Source organism: Chelonoidis abingdonii, chromosome 3 (genome assembly GCF_003597395.2).
Source record: "Chelonoidis abingdonii isolate Lonesome George chromosome 3, CheloAbing_2.0, whole genome shotgun sequence".
Taxonomy (NCBI): domain Eukaryota; kingdom Metazoa; phylum Chordata; order Testudines; family Testudinidae; genus Chelonoidis; species Chelonoidis abingdonii.
This window is the reverse complement of record NC_133771.1, coordinates 46,968,775-46,984,596: the sequence shown is the minus strand read 5'-3', so window position 1 is coordinate 46,984,596 and position 15,822 is coordinate 46,968,775. Positions and strand designations below refer to the sequence as shown.

Here is a 15,822-nt window from a genome sequence, read left to right as displayed (position 1 = left end):
AGGTTTCTTTGTTAAAAGACGGGTCCATTTCCTTTCCTTCCTGCCCCAGTGTAACTCTCAATGCCAGACTTCTCACAGATTTCAAGGGAAGGTGGATCAAGCCCCTGTCTGACTGAGGAGTCAGGAGGTGGAGCTACAATCTCATAACTTGAAAGCATATTTCGTTTGAGAAGGAAAACAGCTGAGACAGCCACAAACTGGAACAGGCTTGTACTGAGGTGTACATGCAGGCAGTTTCCTTAAATTCTAACCTGTTGGGCTTGAATGGAGCAGCAGGCTCTACTTACAGCAAAGGCAGTCCAATTGCTCTTCCCTTCCCCCGGAGGCAGTGAAAGTCCAGGGTCGGCAGTGGGGAGGGGCAAGCAGGAAGGAATCTCAGAGGAGGGAGGCAGCGTTTAGTTTGCTGAGTGAGAAGAGAGCACGCGGGAAGGGGAAGACAAGAGGTGAGCAAGTGGGAGCGAGCTGGAAGGGAAGCCAGGTACAGAGGGTCTGTTTTCTCTGCGTGCACCAGGCAGAACGTGTGGGACAGACAGCGGGGCCGCCCAACTGCAGCCAAAGACGCTCCGGGGGCCCGGGCCCCGCGAGAGTTTTTCAGGGCCCCCGGAGCCTGGACCCCGAAAAACTCTCGTGGGGGCCTGAGGCAAATTGCCCCACTTCCCCTCCCCCCGGGGCGGCCCTGAGACAGCAGTAAAAGCTACAGCGATCAGATGCACAAAAATAAAAATCCCCTCCCTCTCTGCTCCCTGACTCCTGGGTGTGCGTCAGAGGAAACGCCCTTGCCATTTTCCCCGAATGCTGCAGACCTGCTTTAGTAAGCCTTCGTTTTTGTCACTGAAATCTTGGCAAAGAAAACAGCTGCTGGCAAAGATACAGTGAGGCGGCCATATTAGAGCGCAGCTCTGTTTAAAACTAGTCTGGCCCATTTCTACGTAACCCACTTTCAGCATTTGGAAAACTTTAAAGAGACAGGAACTAATAACCCTTCAATGCCTAAACTAAATGAACCGCTAGAGAGTATCTTAAAAGGAAAGGGGGGGGGTGTTTGCTTTTGCTACCCCTCCTCTTCCATACTCCCAGCTGCAATTAATAAATACGTGCCTTGGTTTATAGTCAGTGATATGATTTTTATATTGCATAGTTACTGGAAGAATATTATGCTACTCTTATCTACATGGTTTGTTACAGTGTGTGTCAGAAATGATGTGAAGCATTGGAATGTAGGGGCAATAATATGCTAGCTGATAGTTCAAAGTTTCTGAGCACTGGCAGCTCTAGTTGAAAAAACAACGGGATGTTTATTTGGGTATTTACTGTTAGGCAGGTAAGTTTGAAAACATTGGCATTAGGCTTTACTTCTGCAATCAGGTAGGACTAATTTGGCATCTTCCAAGCAATGCATATTAAGCCAGAATCAGGCTCCCTTCTGCACATCATTTTTTCTGCCCTTGCCATAATATTCATTAAGCCACGGAGGTGATTTTTGGGTATGCTTTATAAGGTAGTGTTGGTATATTTTAAATATAAGCTCACAACCTCTAACATTCTCCCAAAACAAATTCACATAAAAAAGTTCTGTTTTGATCTATGGACAACTGAAAAAAAATTTTAGAACTGTGCAAAATGGTTTTTCCTTGCTTTCCTTGTCAGGAAATCCAAATCATGACTACAAAACCCAGGCTTTACTACTTTAATGGAAGAGGCCGAATGGAAACGATAAGATGGCTGTTGGCAACAGCTGGGGTTGAGGTTTGTTCATAACGTATTAAGATATCTTATAGAGACTGTTTGATTGAAAAGATTTTTCCAAGTTTTAACTCACTGAAGCTGGATCCGCAGTTCTGAACCCAGCAGGACATGAGTGATCATGTGCCCCTAGGTAAACAGAATAAGACTTCTATAACAGAGGTTCCCAAACTGTGGGCTGCAGCCCAGAGGTGGGCTGTGACACTGTCTCAGGTGGTCTGCCGTGGCTGGAGTTGGAAGGGTTTGGGGGGGAGGGTGTTGCCCCCCAAACTGTATACATTGGTGGAGTGGCAGCTGGCGATTACCCCCTCCTAGGGCTGGAGAATCCCAGCGCCCCTGGCAGGTGGCAGAGGGCAAAGCGGAGCTGGTGAGTGGAGGTTGAGAAGAAGGGGTTGGCCCCAAGAGGCAGCAGCTTCCAGGGTGAGTGGAGGAGGCTGGAGGGTTTGTGACCATTCCCGCAATCTGGGGCTCAGCTATGCCGCTCTGTTTCTGCCTGGACAATGCTGTGATTGAGACCATGAAGGTAATGGCTGAGCCCGACCCAAGGGCCTGGCTCTGCCCAGCGCTGGCAGCCTGCGAGCCCTTCCCTTGTTCCTGGGCAGCGGGTACCAGGTGACCAGCTCAAGGCACTTGGAAGGCAGCTGAAGAAGGCACACACCTCTCACGGAGCCTCTCTCCCTGACAGTTGCATGTTAATAGTAGGCCATAGTACATATTGCAGCTGTACAAGTGGGCCTCAGGGAAAAAGTTTGGGAACCCCTGTTCTAGAGCACCCTCCACCCAAGGATCTCAAAGTGCTTCACAAACATCAGCAAATCCAGACTCCCAGAACAGTCAGGTTGGTAGGCAGGCATCATTGGGTATGTATACACAACAAAAAGGAAACCCATGGCACGAAGTCTCAGAGCCCAGGTAAATGACTCAGGCTTGAAGGGCTCCTGCTAGGGGACTGAAAATAGCAGTGTAGACATTCAGGCTTAGAGTGAAGTCTGGGCTCCAAGACCCTCCCCCCTCACCAAGTTTCAGAGCCCAAGGTTATAGCCCAAGCAGAAATGTCTACACTGCTATATTAAGCCTTGCAGCGTGAGCCCCACGAGCCTGAGAAAGTTGACCTGAGCTCTGAGACTCACTGACAGAGGGATTTTTCGCAGTTTAGATGTACCCTGTTTCACCGTTTCCTAAACGCTTGCCTGAGATCATACAGGACGTTTCTGCCAGAGCCAGTAGAATACAGATCTCCCAACTCTGATTCCTGAGTCCTAGCTACAAGGTCATCTTTGTCCCATAAGGCAGGAAAAACCCGGGACTTAGTACTCCTGGGGGAATTTTGTGTCACTGCACGTGCGCAGAATTCATGTCTCTCACAGATTTCTTTGCTTCCCAGCAGAAAAATGACTTCTGATGGGGAAGCAAAGGGAAGCCACAAGAGTGGTCATGTGCCCCTCCCCAGCTGCGCACACAGGTTGGTTTGGGTGCCCAGAACAGCCGGTTTAGATGTAAATCACCACTGGCCTGCCAGGTGTGTGTGAGAGAGACCCTCTGGCCCTCCCGCACGCTATTGCAGCACACTTGGCTTGGAGAGGCAGGGCTTCGGAGTGTTTCTGAGGAGGTAGGCATGGGGCAGGCTCTGTCCCCTCAGGCAGAGCAGAATGTAGCAGCCTGCCTGCCTAGTGAATTGTTCCCACTGTCTTTGTGAATTCCCCCACAAGTATAAAACAGGTGTTAAAGTTTTAAGGCTCCTTTACATTGCCAAAGCAGTGTAAAGAACAGTATGGCCTTATAAATGCTTATGGTGCTTTAGTGATTAAAACTGGTCTAAATTTTTGGATTGAAAAAAATTCCTATCAGATCTTTCTGGAGATGGTCAGTAGCCAATATAAATTGTGAGTTTGATTCCCCAGTCCTCACTTGCTCTTCAGTTGCCGATGATGTAACACTGAGCATATGGCTGCATATATTAGTTGACTAATAACTAGAATAAAGGGTCAAACCTAGCTATATTACTAGTAGGAAAGCGGGGTTGGGGATTTCCTCCAATGCTCTCTACTCCCATTCTCCATCCATTGTATTGTAGTTTAAATAAATTACCAAAATAATTGAAACCAGAGTGATTATATTGCATTATTTTGGCAAAATATGCTGAATTTTAAAATATTGTGCACAGAATTTTTATTTTTTTGTGCAGAATTCCCCTAGGAGTAGTTTAGTGTACATTCTGCTTTCCACACTTTCCTCTTAGTCACTGTGCTAACAGCACCCAGCAAGGCTTACATAACTGGATGTTAGCGGATTTAGTTTCCAAGTAAGCTTGTGAAGAATTCTTACACAGAATTATGTTTGTCTATCTGTTAAACATGATAACAGAAAAGAAGCTTAGATGGCTGCTGCTGAAACACTGATACCACTTGCCATCAGTTTTTATGCTAACAGATCCCTGAAGTGTTTAGCTGCACAGTATAACTGCAGGGATTGTACAATGTTAAACATTCTGATGATCCCTGACTCCCAAGAATTGTTCTGTGTTTCCAAGGGGATCTTAACCATATTTGAGTTTGAGGTAATGAACCTGATGAGATCAAGTGGGGTACAGAGTAATAGCAGCAAGAACTTTTATTTATGTCATTCCCTGCCTCATTAGATCCTTCTCGTCTCACGTTGGATATTTTGGGATGCGTTTCCTATATTAATCCCTTTATGAGAAGCTATTAAGCAAACATCCCCTAAAATCTTCACTTATGATTTCTGAGATATAGCTATTTAGTTCCTCTTGTCCCTTTGTTTTCCAGTTTGAAGAAGCTGAATATTTGGAAACGAGAGAACAATATGAAAAGTTACTTCAGGGTAAGCCTGCAGAATAACAGCTAAATTATCCTCTTAGGTTCTGCTTTCTGGAGTCATATCGTTGGACATAGACAAGCAGCTTCTGTGTCACACATTTGATCCACTACTATTTTGCTCTCTTGCAAAAGTGTGGATCTACATATCCAAAACCGGAGCTGGTTTTAAGGGCTCAAATAAGCAGCACAGATATACTGTAGATCAGTGGTGGGTAACCTGTGGCCCGCAGACCTCACATGGCCTGTCAGGGTAATCCACTGGCAGGCCATCAGAAAGTTTGTTTACATTTGCACGGCCACCTGCAACTCCCAGTGGCCGCGATTCGCCGTTCCTGGCCAATGGGAGCTGCGGGAAGCTGCGGCTAGCACGTCCCTGTGGCCCGGGCCGCTTCCCGCAGCTCCCATTGGCCGGGAATGGCAAACTGCAGCCACTGGGAGCTGCAGGCGGCCATGCAAATGTAAACAAACTGTCTGGCGGTCTGCCAGCGGATTACCCTGACAGGCTGCGTGCAGCCTGCAGGCCGCAGGTTGCCCACCACTGCTATAGACACAATAGTATAGCACTATCACATTGCAAAGTGTCATTATTTAGTGGCACTCTCACAACATAATGTTCTATGTTTTGTAGGACACATCTGTCTTATATTAAATGTATATATAAATATATAGGTCTCCTTATAACTTGATGGGGGCCCCACAGTTAACCGAATCACATCTGCATCTCTTATGGTGAATCTCTAAAAGGAGAATTAGGGGATAGTTATAGGTTAAGCTCTGCAAGGGAGTGATTAGGTTGAAAAATGTGCATTTTACAACGTGACATTCCTATTCTTCTGTCACAAAAACGAAGCTTTGATTTGGAAGCAGTTTAGTCAGAGTATGTGGAAGTTGACTTCAGAAAAAATAAGTTAAATATCTCAATTTCCAGACATGCTGCTGGTTGGTAGCTGTGTGGCTACACAGGTGTTTATATCCCTTACTGATGCTTTTCTGATAGAGTCAAATGCAAAAGCTAGCACTGGCATGCATTTTATATGTCTGTGAAAAATTCTGTAGAATTTTAGGTTCAGGAATCAATACACTCCAAGACAATGGTCTAAGTGGCAGCTGAAGAAATGTCATTTATCTCAATCCGAGGGCAATGATCAGACAATTTACAGGAACTAAATGACTCAATTTCTTTTCCTTTCCAAAGATGGAGCCCTGCTGTTTCAACAAGTGCCCATGGTAGAAATCGATGAGATGAAGTTGGTGCAGACCAGAGCCATTCTCAACTACATAGCAGGGAAACACAACCTCTATGGGAAGGACATAAAGGAGAGAGCACTGTACTGTACCATAACAGACTGTATCATAGTATTTTTTAAAAGCTGCTTTAGATAAAATGAAAAATACTTATTTGAAAATGAAAAGAAAACTGTGTATTCAAATTAACAAAAATGAGGACTCTCTCATTTCTGTGGAAATGAAATCATCCTTCCAATTATCTTTTTTATATATTTGATTTAGTCTTTAGATGCAGGATGATTTCTGATAGGATCTTTTCTGAACTGGACCATCTAACTTGCCGTTCCTCTGGAAATTCTGTCAATATACAAATAACTTTTACTCCCTCCTCTGAAGTGAACCATTTCTGTTATTATGTGCCTGTTCAGAGGAGGCCTGTCACATCTCCTTCGAGCCGTTTCCAAAATGATGATAGAAAAGTTAGAGCAGCTAAACTGAAGTGATTTTCTGATTGCAGGATCAGGACCTGTGGGCAGACTTCTGAGCCCAGGCAGGGCTCCGTTTACTTCATGAGCTCGAAGAAGATGAGCCAGTGCACTCGCACACAATGAGTGGCAGACCGAGGGCTGTAGCCTCTATCCACCAGTTTTTGTTTATTTTTTTGAGCTCATTACTACTGTATTGGGGCAGGTTTTGTAATTATTCTTTTAAACAAGGATATTCGACCTTCAGAATCTCTCTTTCCCTTTCCACACAATTTTTAAAAAACTATTTAGTTTGGGAAAGCTCATTCAAAAATCTGAGCTTTGCCATTCCTCCGCCATGCCCTCACTCCCTTGCAGGCAGAGATTCACTCCCCAGGTGACAGATGCTCTGCTGCTTGGGTGTGGCCTTCATATAAAGGCATTGTAGCATCATGCAGCAGAATGACTTAGTAAATTAATCATTGAAATTTCTTCACTTACCATTTTTATGGCAGGATTGATATGTATGTTGAAGGAACAATGGACCTGAATGAAATGATCATGCTTTACCCTTTCTCATCTCCTGAGGAAAAGGAGAAGAATTTTGCCTTAATGATTCAGAGAGCAACCAACAGATACTTCCCAGTGTATGAGAAGGTATATGGCAGCTACAGAACATTGCAATAGTTGGACAGAGGGTGGGAAATGGGGGAGGGGGAGAATGTGAGTTTTTGTTTTTTACATTAGATCCTATTTTTTTAAAAAACATCAAGTGTTCTCTTAGGCAACTCTCTCTGCTGCTGTTCCCCCATCTGTAAAATGGGGCCATAAACTATTGAATAAAGAGGAGGAAAGGAGGACGAAAAGCAGTTGCAATGGCCTTGATGTCTTCCACCTGTCGTCAGCCATGTATGTTCATATGACTGTTCTCTGTCTCATGAGAGAGTGAAGTGCCTTTTCTTCTGCATGATGACTTGGGCCCCAGTCCTGAAACTGGGTCTGTACGGATGGACCCCTATTCCTGCACATAGTCCCACTGGCTTCAGTCAGATGTTGGTTTCAGTGGGGCTCTGCACGAATGCATTAGGTCATGCATATGGATCTTCTTGTGGAAAAGGGACCCATATAAAGACTGATGGATTTTCTCAATGCCACTAGTATGGTAGTTTTGCTGTCCTGGTTTATATATATAATTTTTGCAAATGAAACAGATGTTAAATGAATTTGCTGTGAAAAATGTCAGACTGTTTAGTGGTTTTATTTATCCAATATGTCGTCTATTTGTGCCCAAAAATATATATTTTTCTCATATATAGGTTTTAAAAGATCATGGACAAGATTTTCTTGTTGGCAACCAGCTCAGCAGGGCAGATGTACAAGTGCTTGAATCCATTTTAATGATTGAAGAGTATGAGCCCACTGTTCTCTCAGAATTTCCTCTATTACAGGTAATTTTAGGTGGGCAGATCAACAAGTAATATGACACACACACACAGACTTCCAATATGCCCGTTGAGCAGTGATATGCAATGCTTTCAGTTTTAATATGGCTATTTATTTAGCACAATAATTTACACACATTTCACAAATTGTAATGCAATATTAAACTCAGCAGTGGTGCTTGTAAGAGGCAATGAGGTCGGATCCCTGACTTGGCAATTCTGAATTGCACCCTAGTAACTTACCTCCACCATAACTAAGAATGCAGTTACCTATGCTTTGAGCAGTATACCTGCCCTCACCCCAGATAGCAGTCCCCTCACAGATTACAGTGTGCACCCAAGTACACAATATACTATCCTAAGCCCCTTCTATCTCCTTACAAAGATGCATGGGCATCAGATTCAGAAGACCTTGTGTCTATTCCCAAATCTACCACTGACTCACTGTGTCCTTGGGTAAGTCATATGTTCATCTCTTTGAGCATCAGCATCACAACCTGGGTGAGACCCACTCTTTGGATGGACAACAGTCTGTTGTGATTGGATCTGACTGATGAATCCAATATGCTTTCAAGACCTCTAGGTCTGAGTAGTGATTGAGCACTGATCCTAGCTTTCAGTCTCTCGGGGGCACACCCCATGTCTGAAACCCTTCTTGGACAGTGGGACCACCACAGTTTGGCCACCTAGATCCTAGAATCAGTGCCACAGCTCTTCCAAGCCCCCCAGTTGCTTAGACACATTCCCTCCAGAATCCATGTGTCTGTGGGAGCCGGTTTGATACAGTAACTCCTCATTTAATGTAGTTATGTTCCTGAAAAATGATACTTTAAATGAAATGATGTTTAGCGAATCCAATTTCCCCATAAAAATTAATGTAAATGCGGGAGTTAGGTTCCAGGGAATTTTTTTTTGTCAGACAAAAGACAATATTTTATATTTATATATTCACACACATATACACAGTATAAGTTTTAAACAGTTTAATACTGTGCATACCAGTGATGATTGTGAAGCTTGGTTGAGGTGGTGAAGTCAGTGAGTGGAAGAGGGTGGGTTATTTCCCAGGGAATGCCTTACTGCTAAATGATGAACTAGTACTCGGCTGAGCCCTCGAGGTTTAACATGTTGTTAATGTAGCCTCACACTCTACAAGGCAGCACGAATGGATGGAGGGGAGATAGCATGGCAGAGAGAGACAGAGACACACACATTACCTCTTTAAGTACCCTGACCCCACTCTAAGTACACTGCCTTTTTAAGTAAATGAGCAAGTTGAGACAGCAGCTGCTGCCAGCAAGCTTCTTCTGTCCTGAGCCCTGTCATGTCATCCTCCCCTCTCCCCCTGTGGAGATGGGGGGCAGGAGTGGGGAGGCAGGGAAGGGGGACACCTTAACATTAGCACCCCTCTTTCTCTCCCACCCCTTGCACAGCAAGCAGGAGGCTCCCAGGAGCAGCTCCAAGACAGAGGGCAGGAGCAGCAGATGGCAGTGAGGGGAGTGACTGCTGAATTGCCTGGCAATTGATAGCCTGCTCGGTGTCTGCCACACAGGGAACTTAGGGGAGCTGATGAGGGGCTGCCGACCCACCTTGGCTCCAAGCCCCCACCAGCTAGCTCCAACAGGCTGCTCTTCCTGCAAGCTGTGAACAAAGCAGGCAGCTGCCAAACAACGTTATAAGGGAGCATTGCGCAAGTTTAAATGAGTATGTTCTCTAATTGATCAGCAACATAATGAAACAACGTTAACCATGACGACTTTAAGCGGTGTGGCTTCTTTCCAGTGCAGAGGGGGTTAGCTCACCCTGTTGGGTTCAGCTAACCCCACCCCATCCCCCTTGCAGCTCAGTTGGGGCCAGACCAGGGAAGGAGCCAGACATCCTTCTGAGGGAGCCGAATAGCCTGCAGCGTCCATGCCTGGCTGTGGTGGGCAATGACCTTCTGGAGCCAGTTGGAGAGAAGGCAAACCACTGCCCCAGGAGATGGAGAAACCCAATGAGGGAGAGGAGAGCAAAGCACCTGGCAAGGAGACTGGGAACTAGGGCCCAGCAGCCATGAAGCAGCCCCACCAGATGTGGTAGGAAGTAGCCCAGGAATAAGAGACATTGATCCTGTTGTGTTGCTGGGAGGCAAGACAGCAACCTCATTTTCCCTGTCAATCCTGTGTCACATCACCCATCGCTTCTAGGGCCCTGGGCTGGGACTTGGTCAAGCAGGGTATGCCCAGGTCCCGCTGCCCCTAGCCCCACACTCGGGGGTGGATGAGCGCTAGCCCTTAGGCCAGGAGGCCTGAGCAACAGACTGTTGATTTGCTCAGCACTCAGGCAGGAAGTCTGAGCTACTGCTTGCTCAGTTGCTCAGTCATAAGACAGGAAGCCTGATAGACTAACCAGGTGTGAGTACTGGTTCCCCGATGCAGCTGAAGGGGGCATCCCTGGCCCTGAGATTCAGGAATGTTAGTTGATCCCTTGATGGACCATGTGGCAGTAAAGCAATGAACATAAGCTTAGCAGAGGACTTGCTGATGCACAAGACAGTTACAGATCTATGGAAAATAGCAAACACAGTACTCCTGATCTCACCACCCTGAGACTCCTGACTTTGGTCCTTAGGCCAGGCAGATCTTCACATCTTATTGGCCTGGCTGTCTTGCTTCTGGGGTTGGAATGCTCCTTCCTGCCTCCCCCAGCCCTTGCTTAGGGAATCCTCCCTTTTAAAATCAGTTCTGTTCCCTGGTTCTCCATGTGTTGCAGGTTTCTATGTTGATAGACATTCAAAGCCTGCTGGTAGAAGACTCAGTAAGGAAGAGTCATTCCACAGTGATGGCCCTTAATTATTATGTCACAACTTCTTAACATAGAGCTTGTCTACATGGGGAATAAAACCAGATCAAATTAAGGTAATCCGGTTTGAAAACACTTGCGTACACATAATGAAACCCATCACTGTACATTAACTCTCTATTTATCAGGAATTCTGGAGACCTTTTGCAAAATGGACTAGGTTTGCTTCAAATTGAATTAGTTCAGGTTTCGATTTGTGTGTTCACAATTGCTGAGCACTACTGTTTATACACTTCCAACAGCTATCTCACAGTTCTTTGTAGGCTGTCCATTATTGACCTGTCTGTTTACTAGTGTGCCTTTCCTGCCCTTGTGTCAAGTTTCCAAGATGACCCTTCCCCACCTTTAAAAGGTGGCATAGAGCCAGATTTTGACCATTGGCTCTTGGATTCCAGTGTATCATTATTCTGATGTGATACAAGTGTGATAGCACTCCAGAAGTTCCACAACATGTCTCATACAACTGCTTGGAGCTGTTCTAAGACCTGAATCTCATCACCATCTGGGGAGAAGTGTTGGTTCAAGAAGCTCTTGTGGCCAGCCGCAAGAATAAGGGTCTTTTGTGGACATTGCCAAACAGATGTCCGTGAACTATCACAAATGAGACACCGATCAGTGCTGGATAAAGAGAAAGCAGCTCAGGAGAAAGTACATTGAAACAAGGGATAGAAGGAGATAATCCAGTAGGAGACACGTGACCTGTCCATTTTGTGATGAACTGGGCAGGCTTCGACACAACTATAGTACAGCCCATCCCAGGCACTATTTGGAACCTGTTGCCCCACACCAGAGATGACTAGCTTAACCCAGCAGGGGATGACCAGGATGCTGGAGAGGAGCTGCCTTCCCCCTGAGAGCCAGGATCTTTTTGTGACTCAAGACTAGAAAGCCAGTCCAGTCCTGCCATGCTGCAACACACCCTGGTTCCTGCCCTGCCTTGGCTGAGCCCGAGTTCCAGCCAGAAACCCAGGCGAGAAACAAAGAGCCTGACCAGTATACATTTATAACCCAGTCTGCCCCTACTCAGTGTGGAGAGGACAGGCAGCAGTTTTTGTTCTTGAGCTGAGGTTTCCCAAGCGCTTCAGGCAAAATACACTGTTTTAGGTAAAACATAAATCAGGTTTATTAACCTACAGAAAGATGGATTTTAAGTGATTATAAGTGGTAGGCATGACAGATAGAGATGGTTACCAAAGAAAATAAAAATAAGCGCACAATCTGAGTTCTCTAAACTAAACAGGATTTGAATCAAGCAGAGTGTCCCTTTAATATATAGTACAAGCCGGTTACAGATTGTCAATACACAGGCTGGAATTCTGCTCCAGCCCGGGACAACCTTCCCCCTTTCAGTCTTTGTCCTCCAGACATGTTTCCAGGTGTGGAGTTGTGGGGGGAATGAGGCTAGGTGATTATGTCACTTCCTTTTATAGTTTCTTGCATCTTGCTAGAAAGAGCCTTTGCTTGTGACATAGGGGTCCGTCCACCTCCATGGGTCAAGCATTCTCCATTGTCTATGTGCTGTCTTTGAGAAGTCTCCATTGTATAAGTTCCTGGGATGACCCTTCAGAGTGTGGATTCCCTTTATTGGGCCATCAGCATGTCTGGCTCCTCCACTGTTGTACATGAAAGGCTAGTTGTGGGTGTTCCCAACTTCTCAACATACACCTCTACACCAACATAATGCGACCTGATATAACATGAATTCGGATGTAACGCAGTAAAGCAGTGCTCCGGGGGGGCGGGGCTGTGCACTCCGGCAGATCAAAGCACCTTTGATATAAGTTTCATCTATAACGCAGTAAGATTTTTTGGCTCCCGAGGACAGCGTTATATCGAGGTAGAGGTGTATTTCAGTGACACACACATAGCAAAACTTCATCACTTCACATGCAATGATAACACCTATAATCCAACAAGATATTAATGTTCAACAGATGAAGACTTTTAAAATGATACCTTACCAGGCATATTTTGTTTAAAACATATCATAATTATATGATAGTGGTGAATATGGGAGTTCCAGGTTGCTGTTTTGAGCCAGAGTGTGCTGCAATACCCTTGGCCCGTGTGCCTAGCAGACACTAGCTCAGGCATGTGGGTTTTGCTGAGTCACAGAGATCAAGCAGTTCCCATTGTGTGGTGCTTGCGTAGTTGAGTCATACAGTTGATTAGTGGGAGGTCAGTATCTACCTGCACAGGGATTCTTTGTATGTCACTAGCAAATTCACAGCAGATTTCAGTAACAACCATACAGCACAATGTCATAACTTTATACACACTAATGATAAACATATTTGGACAGAACAGCGTGTTTCAGTAGATCATGACCTTTCATATGATATCTTACAGGCATGCTTTTTATGAAATATCAGAGCGCTATACAAATGATAAATATGGGAGGTTACAGGATGCTATTTAGAGGTACAGCGTGTCACACTATCTCCAAATTGTCACATTCAGTTTCTCCATCTGTAAAATACTTACTCATCTTTGTAACATGCTTGGAGATCAATGGTTTGAAAAGCTGTGTAGTGCTAAGCAATAGTGGTATTTTATTATATCTAATTGCATATTTTAGAAAATGGCATATTGAAAACCAGAGTGACTCCACCCAGCAGTGTAATTTCACAATCCATTAACATTTATGATAAATGATGTCAATAAGGTTGCCCCAATAAAATGCAGATCTACAGTGCAGAGGAAATGGATTTAAGCAGAATTAACCTGAAAACAAATATAAATCTATATTCAGGGCCTACTATGTTTCAAAATTTTTTTACTTTTGCATAGATGGCTTGATGGTCAAAGTTTTTCTGCTGGGCTGACAATACTTTATATAAGATGATTGGCTTCAAAGCTGAAATATATGAACATGTGCCCAGTAGAGCAACAGAATCCACCTGGGTGGACCTTTGCACGTCATGGAACCCATTGAAGTAAATGTAGCTACAGTGGACTATAAGGATCCCTCTGTATGGATGCAGTTGCAGGAGTGATGCCTACATTGGTACATGATCTTTGGGGTCCAAAGGAGGCTCCTCTAGTCCTGATGTATTCCTATCTTTGTTTACTCAAAAAAGGGAGAAGGCAACAGGCCAGATATAAAGACAGGAGGACTCCTCACTCTTTGTTTCTCTGTTCTCTTTATTTTAGGCTTTTAAAGCAAGAATAAGTAACCTCCCTACAATTAAGAAATTTCTGCAACCTGGAAGCCAAAGGAGGACCGAACCCGATGATAGAATTGTAGAGACTGTGAATAAAGTTTTGCAATTATAAAAAGAGTTAAAATCATAGCAATAAAAATTTTCATTCAGCATTAGCAGACACAGATGTAATGCTCAGAGAAATCAAGTATTTTGGTTATGATATGAATACCAAAAAATAGGAATTAGGAAGCAGTTCAGGAAATATTGCATGTGCACTGAAGTATGGCATTCAATCAAAAGGTAGTAATCTGTGAAGAGAATGTCTTCAGGTGAAATCAATGTCTTCTTGTGAAGTAAACTTCTTACTCTTGCTGTTTATTTTTCACTGTCTAGTCTTGATGCAAGTCTTGTGTGAAATGGGGACCAGGTTCTACAGGGTTCTGAACACATTCTTCACACTACTTGCCACCCTCCACTCAAATGGGAATTGGTTGATGCTGGTCTCTAATGCTGGCCCAAGAAGGTAAATATGGGAAGTGCCAAATATTCCACATGCCTGTAGGCTAGGAAGCCAAAACCCAAAGTCATACCTTTCCAATCAACCACTGCCAGCCATATGGCACCTGAACTGATGAAGGTGTATGCATGAGTAGGAGAACCCAAGGAGGCCCTAATGGACCAAGGGACTAATAAGACATTCCAGTTAATGAAAGAACTGTGTGTCCCTTTAAAGATCAAGTTTTGAAGAAGTCCATCTACCACCCCCAAATGGATGGACTGGTGGAAGGATTCAATGAAACCTGAAGGAGTTACTGCTGAAATTCATAGCCAGAGACCCACAACATTGGAACTAGTTGCTTCTGCCCCTTCTATTCGCCATCCATGAGTTGTGATATGAGTACCAAAAAATAGGAATTAGGAAGCAGTTCAGAAAATATTGCATGTGCAAGCCTCAACAGAATTTTCCCTGCTTGAACACCTGAATGGATATCAACTCCTAGGGGTGCTGGACCTCCCCCAAGAGACCTGGAAGGAGTTCTTGCATTGTCTAGTACATGTTTCACCTGTGGGAAGACTTGGAGAGACTAGGTGCATTCACCCAGGAGAACTTGGTGAGAGCCGAGCAAGAACACACCTACAACAAAGGGGCCCGGTTGAAAGAGTTCGCAGCCGGGGATAGGGTCCTACTACTCCCAGTGTCGGAGTCAAAGCTGATGGCACAGTGGTGAGGAAAGTGGGGGCCATTAACTACAAGATAGACCAGCCCAGGAGATGTAAGGAAACACAAATCTATCACATCAAACTGCTTAAAGCCTGGTGGGAGCAAGAGGCCCTCTTAATAGTGCCAGACCCACCAGAACCGGAGCTATATCTCCAGGGGATTACTGATTCTGTCTCTGGACTTGTACCATTGGGAGGAGAACTCTTGCCAGAGCGAGAACACCAGCTACAATGGCTGATAGAAGCCTTCCGTGTGGTCATCTCAGCACAACCAGAATATACACACCTGGCACAGCACCATATAGACACTGAGCCAGGGAAGAAAGTTTGTGAAAACCCTCAACCCCTGCTGTAAAAGCTGTGGGAAATGTTGGCAGGAGCTACAGATGATGATGGAGATATAGGGGTAATCCCAGAGTGAATGGTGGAGCCCCATCATATTGGTGCCAAAGGACAACAGATTGACCCACTTTTGTATTGACTTTTGGAAGGTAAACGCTATTTCCAAATTGGATGCCTATCTGATTCCCCAGGTCAACAAGCTGCTTGACAGACAGGACTGCCCAGTATATTTCAACCCTGGATCTCAGAAAGTGTCACTGGTTTGACTGCTGAGTCCAGGGAAAATACAGCCTTCTGTACCTTAGTTCAAATCATGCCTTTGGCCATGACCACCTTTCAGCATCTAATGGACTGGGTGCTCCGCCCACACATGTTGTACGCCATGACATGCATTGACAATATTGTCATCTACACCCAGAGGTGAGAAGACCACCTGAGGTATGTATCAGCTACATTACAAGCCCTTCAGGAGGCAGGACTAACAGCCAAACCAACCAAATGCCAGCTGGCTCTGCAAGAGGTGACCTGCTTGGGTTACTGAGTAGAATGGGGGAAGTTG

General features: G+C 45.0%; 2 protein-coding genes across 2 annotated transcripts in view; both read left to right on the top strand.

Moving 5' to 3' along the window:
• Positions 1-291: 291 nt before the first annotated feature.
• LOC116815558 (glutathione S-transferase 3-like) lies at positions 292-14,058 on the top strand. The gene is made up of 7 exons (XM_032764004.2): positions 292-443; positions 1,648-1,746; positions 4,530-4,584; positions 5,776-5,908; positions 6,787-6,928; positions 7,588-7,719; positions 13,708-14,058. Exons 2-7 carry the CDS (start codon positions 1,660-1,662, stop codon positions 13,828-13,830), a joined length of 672 nt encoding a protein of 223 aa, XP_032619895.1. The 5' UTR covers positions 292-443; positions 1,648-1,659; the 3' UTR covers positions 13,831-14,058.
• Positions 7,632-15,822, top strand: part of LOC116815557 (glutathione S-transferase-like) — a 22,256-nt gene continuing 14,065 nt past the window's right edge. The window contains exon 1 of the mRNA XM_032764002.1: positions 7,632-7,719. The gene's annotated coding sequence lies outside the window, so the exon portion shown is untranslated. The remainder of the gene's footprint in view (positions 7,720-15,822) is intronic.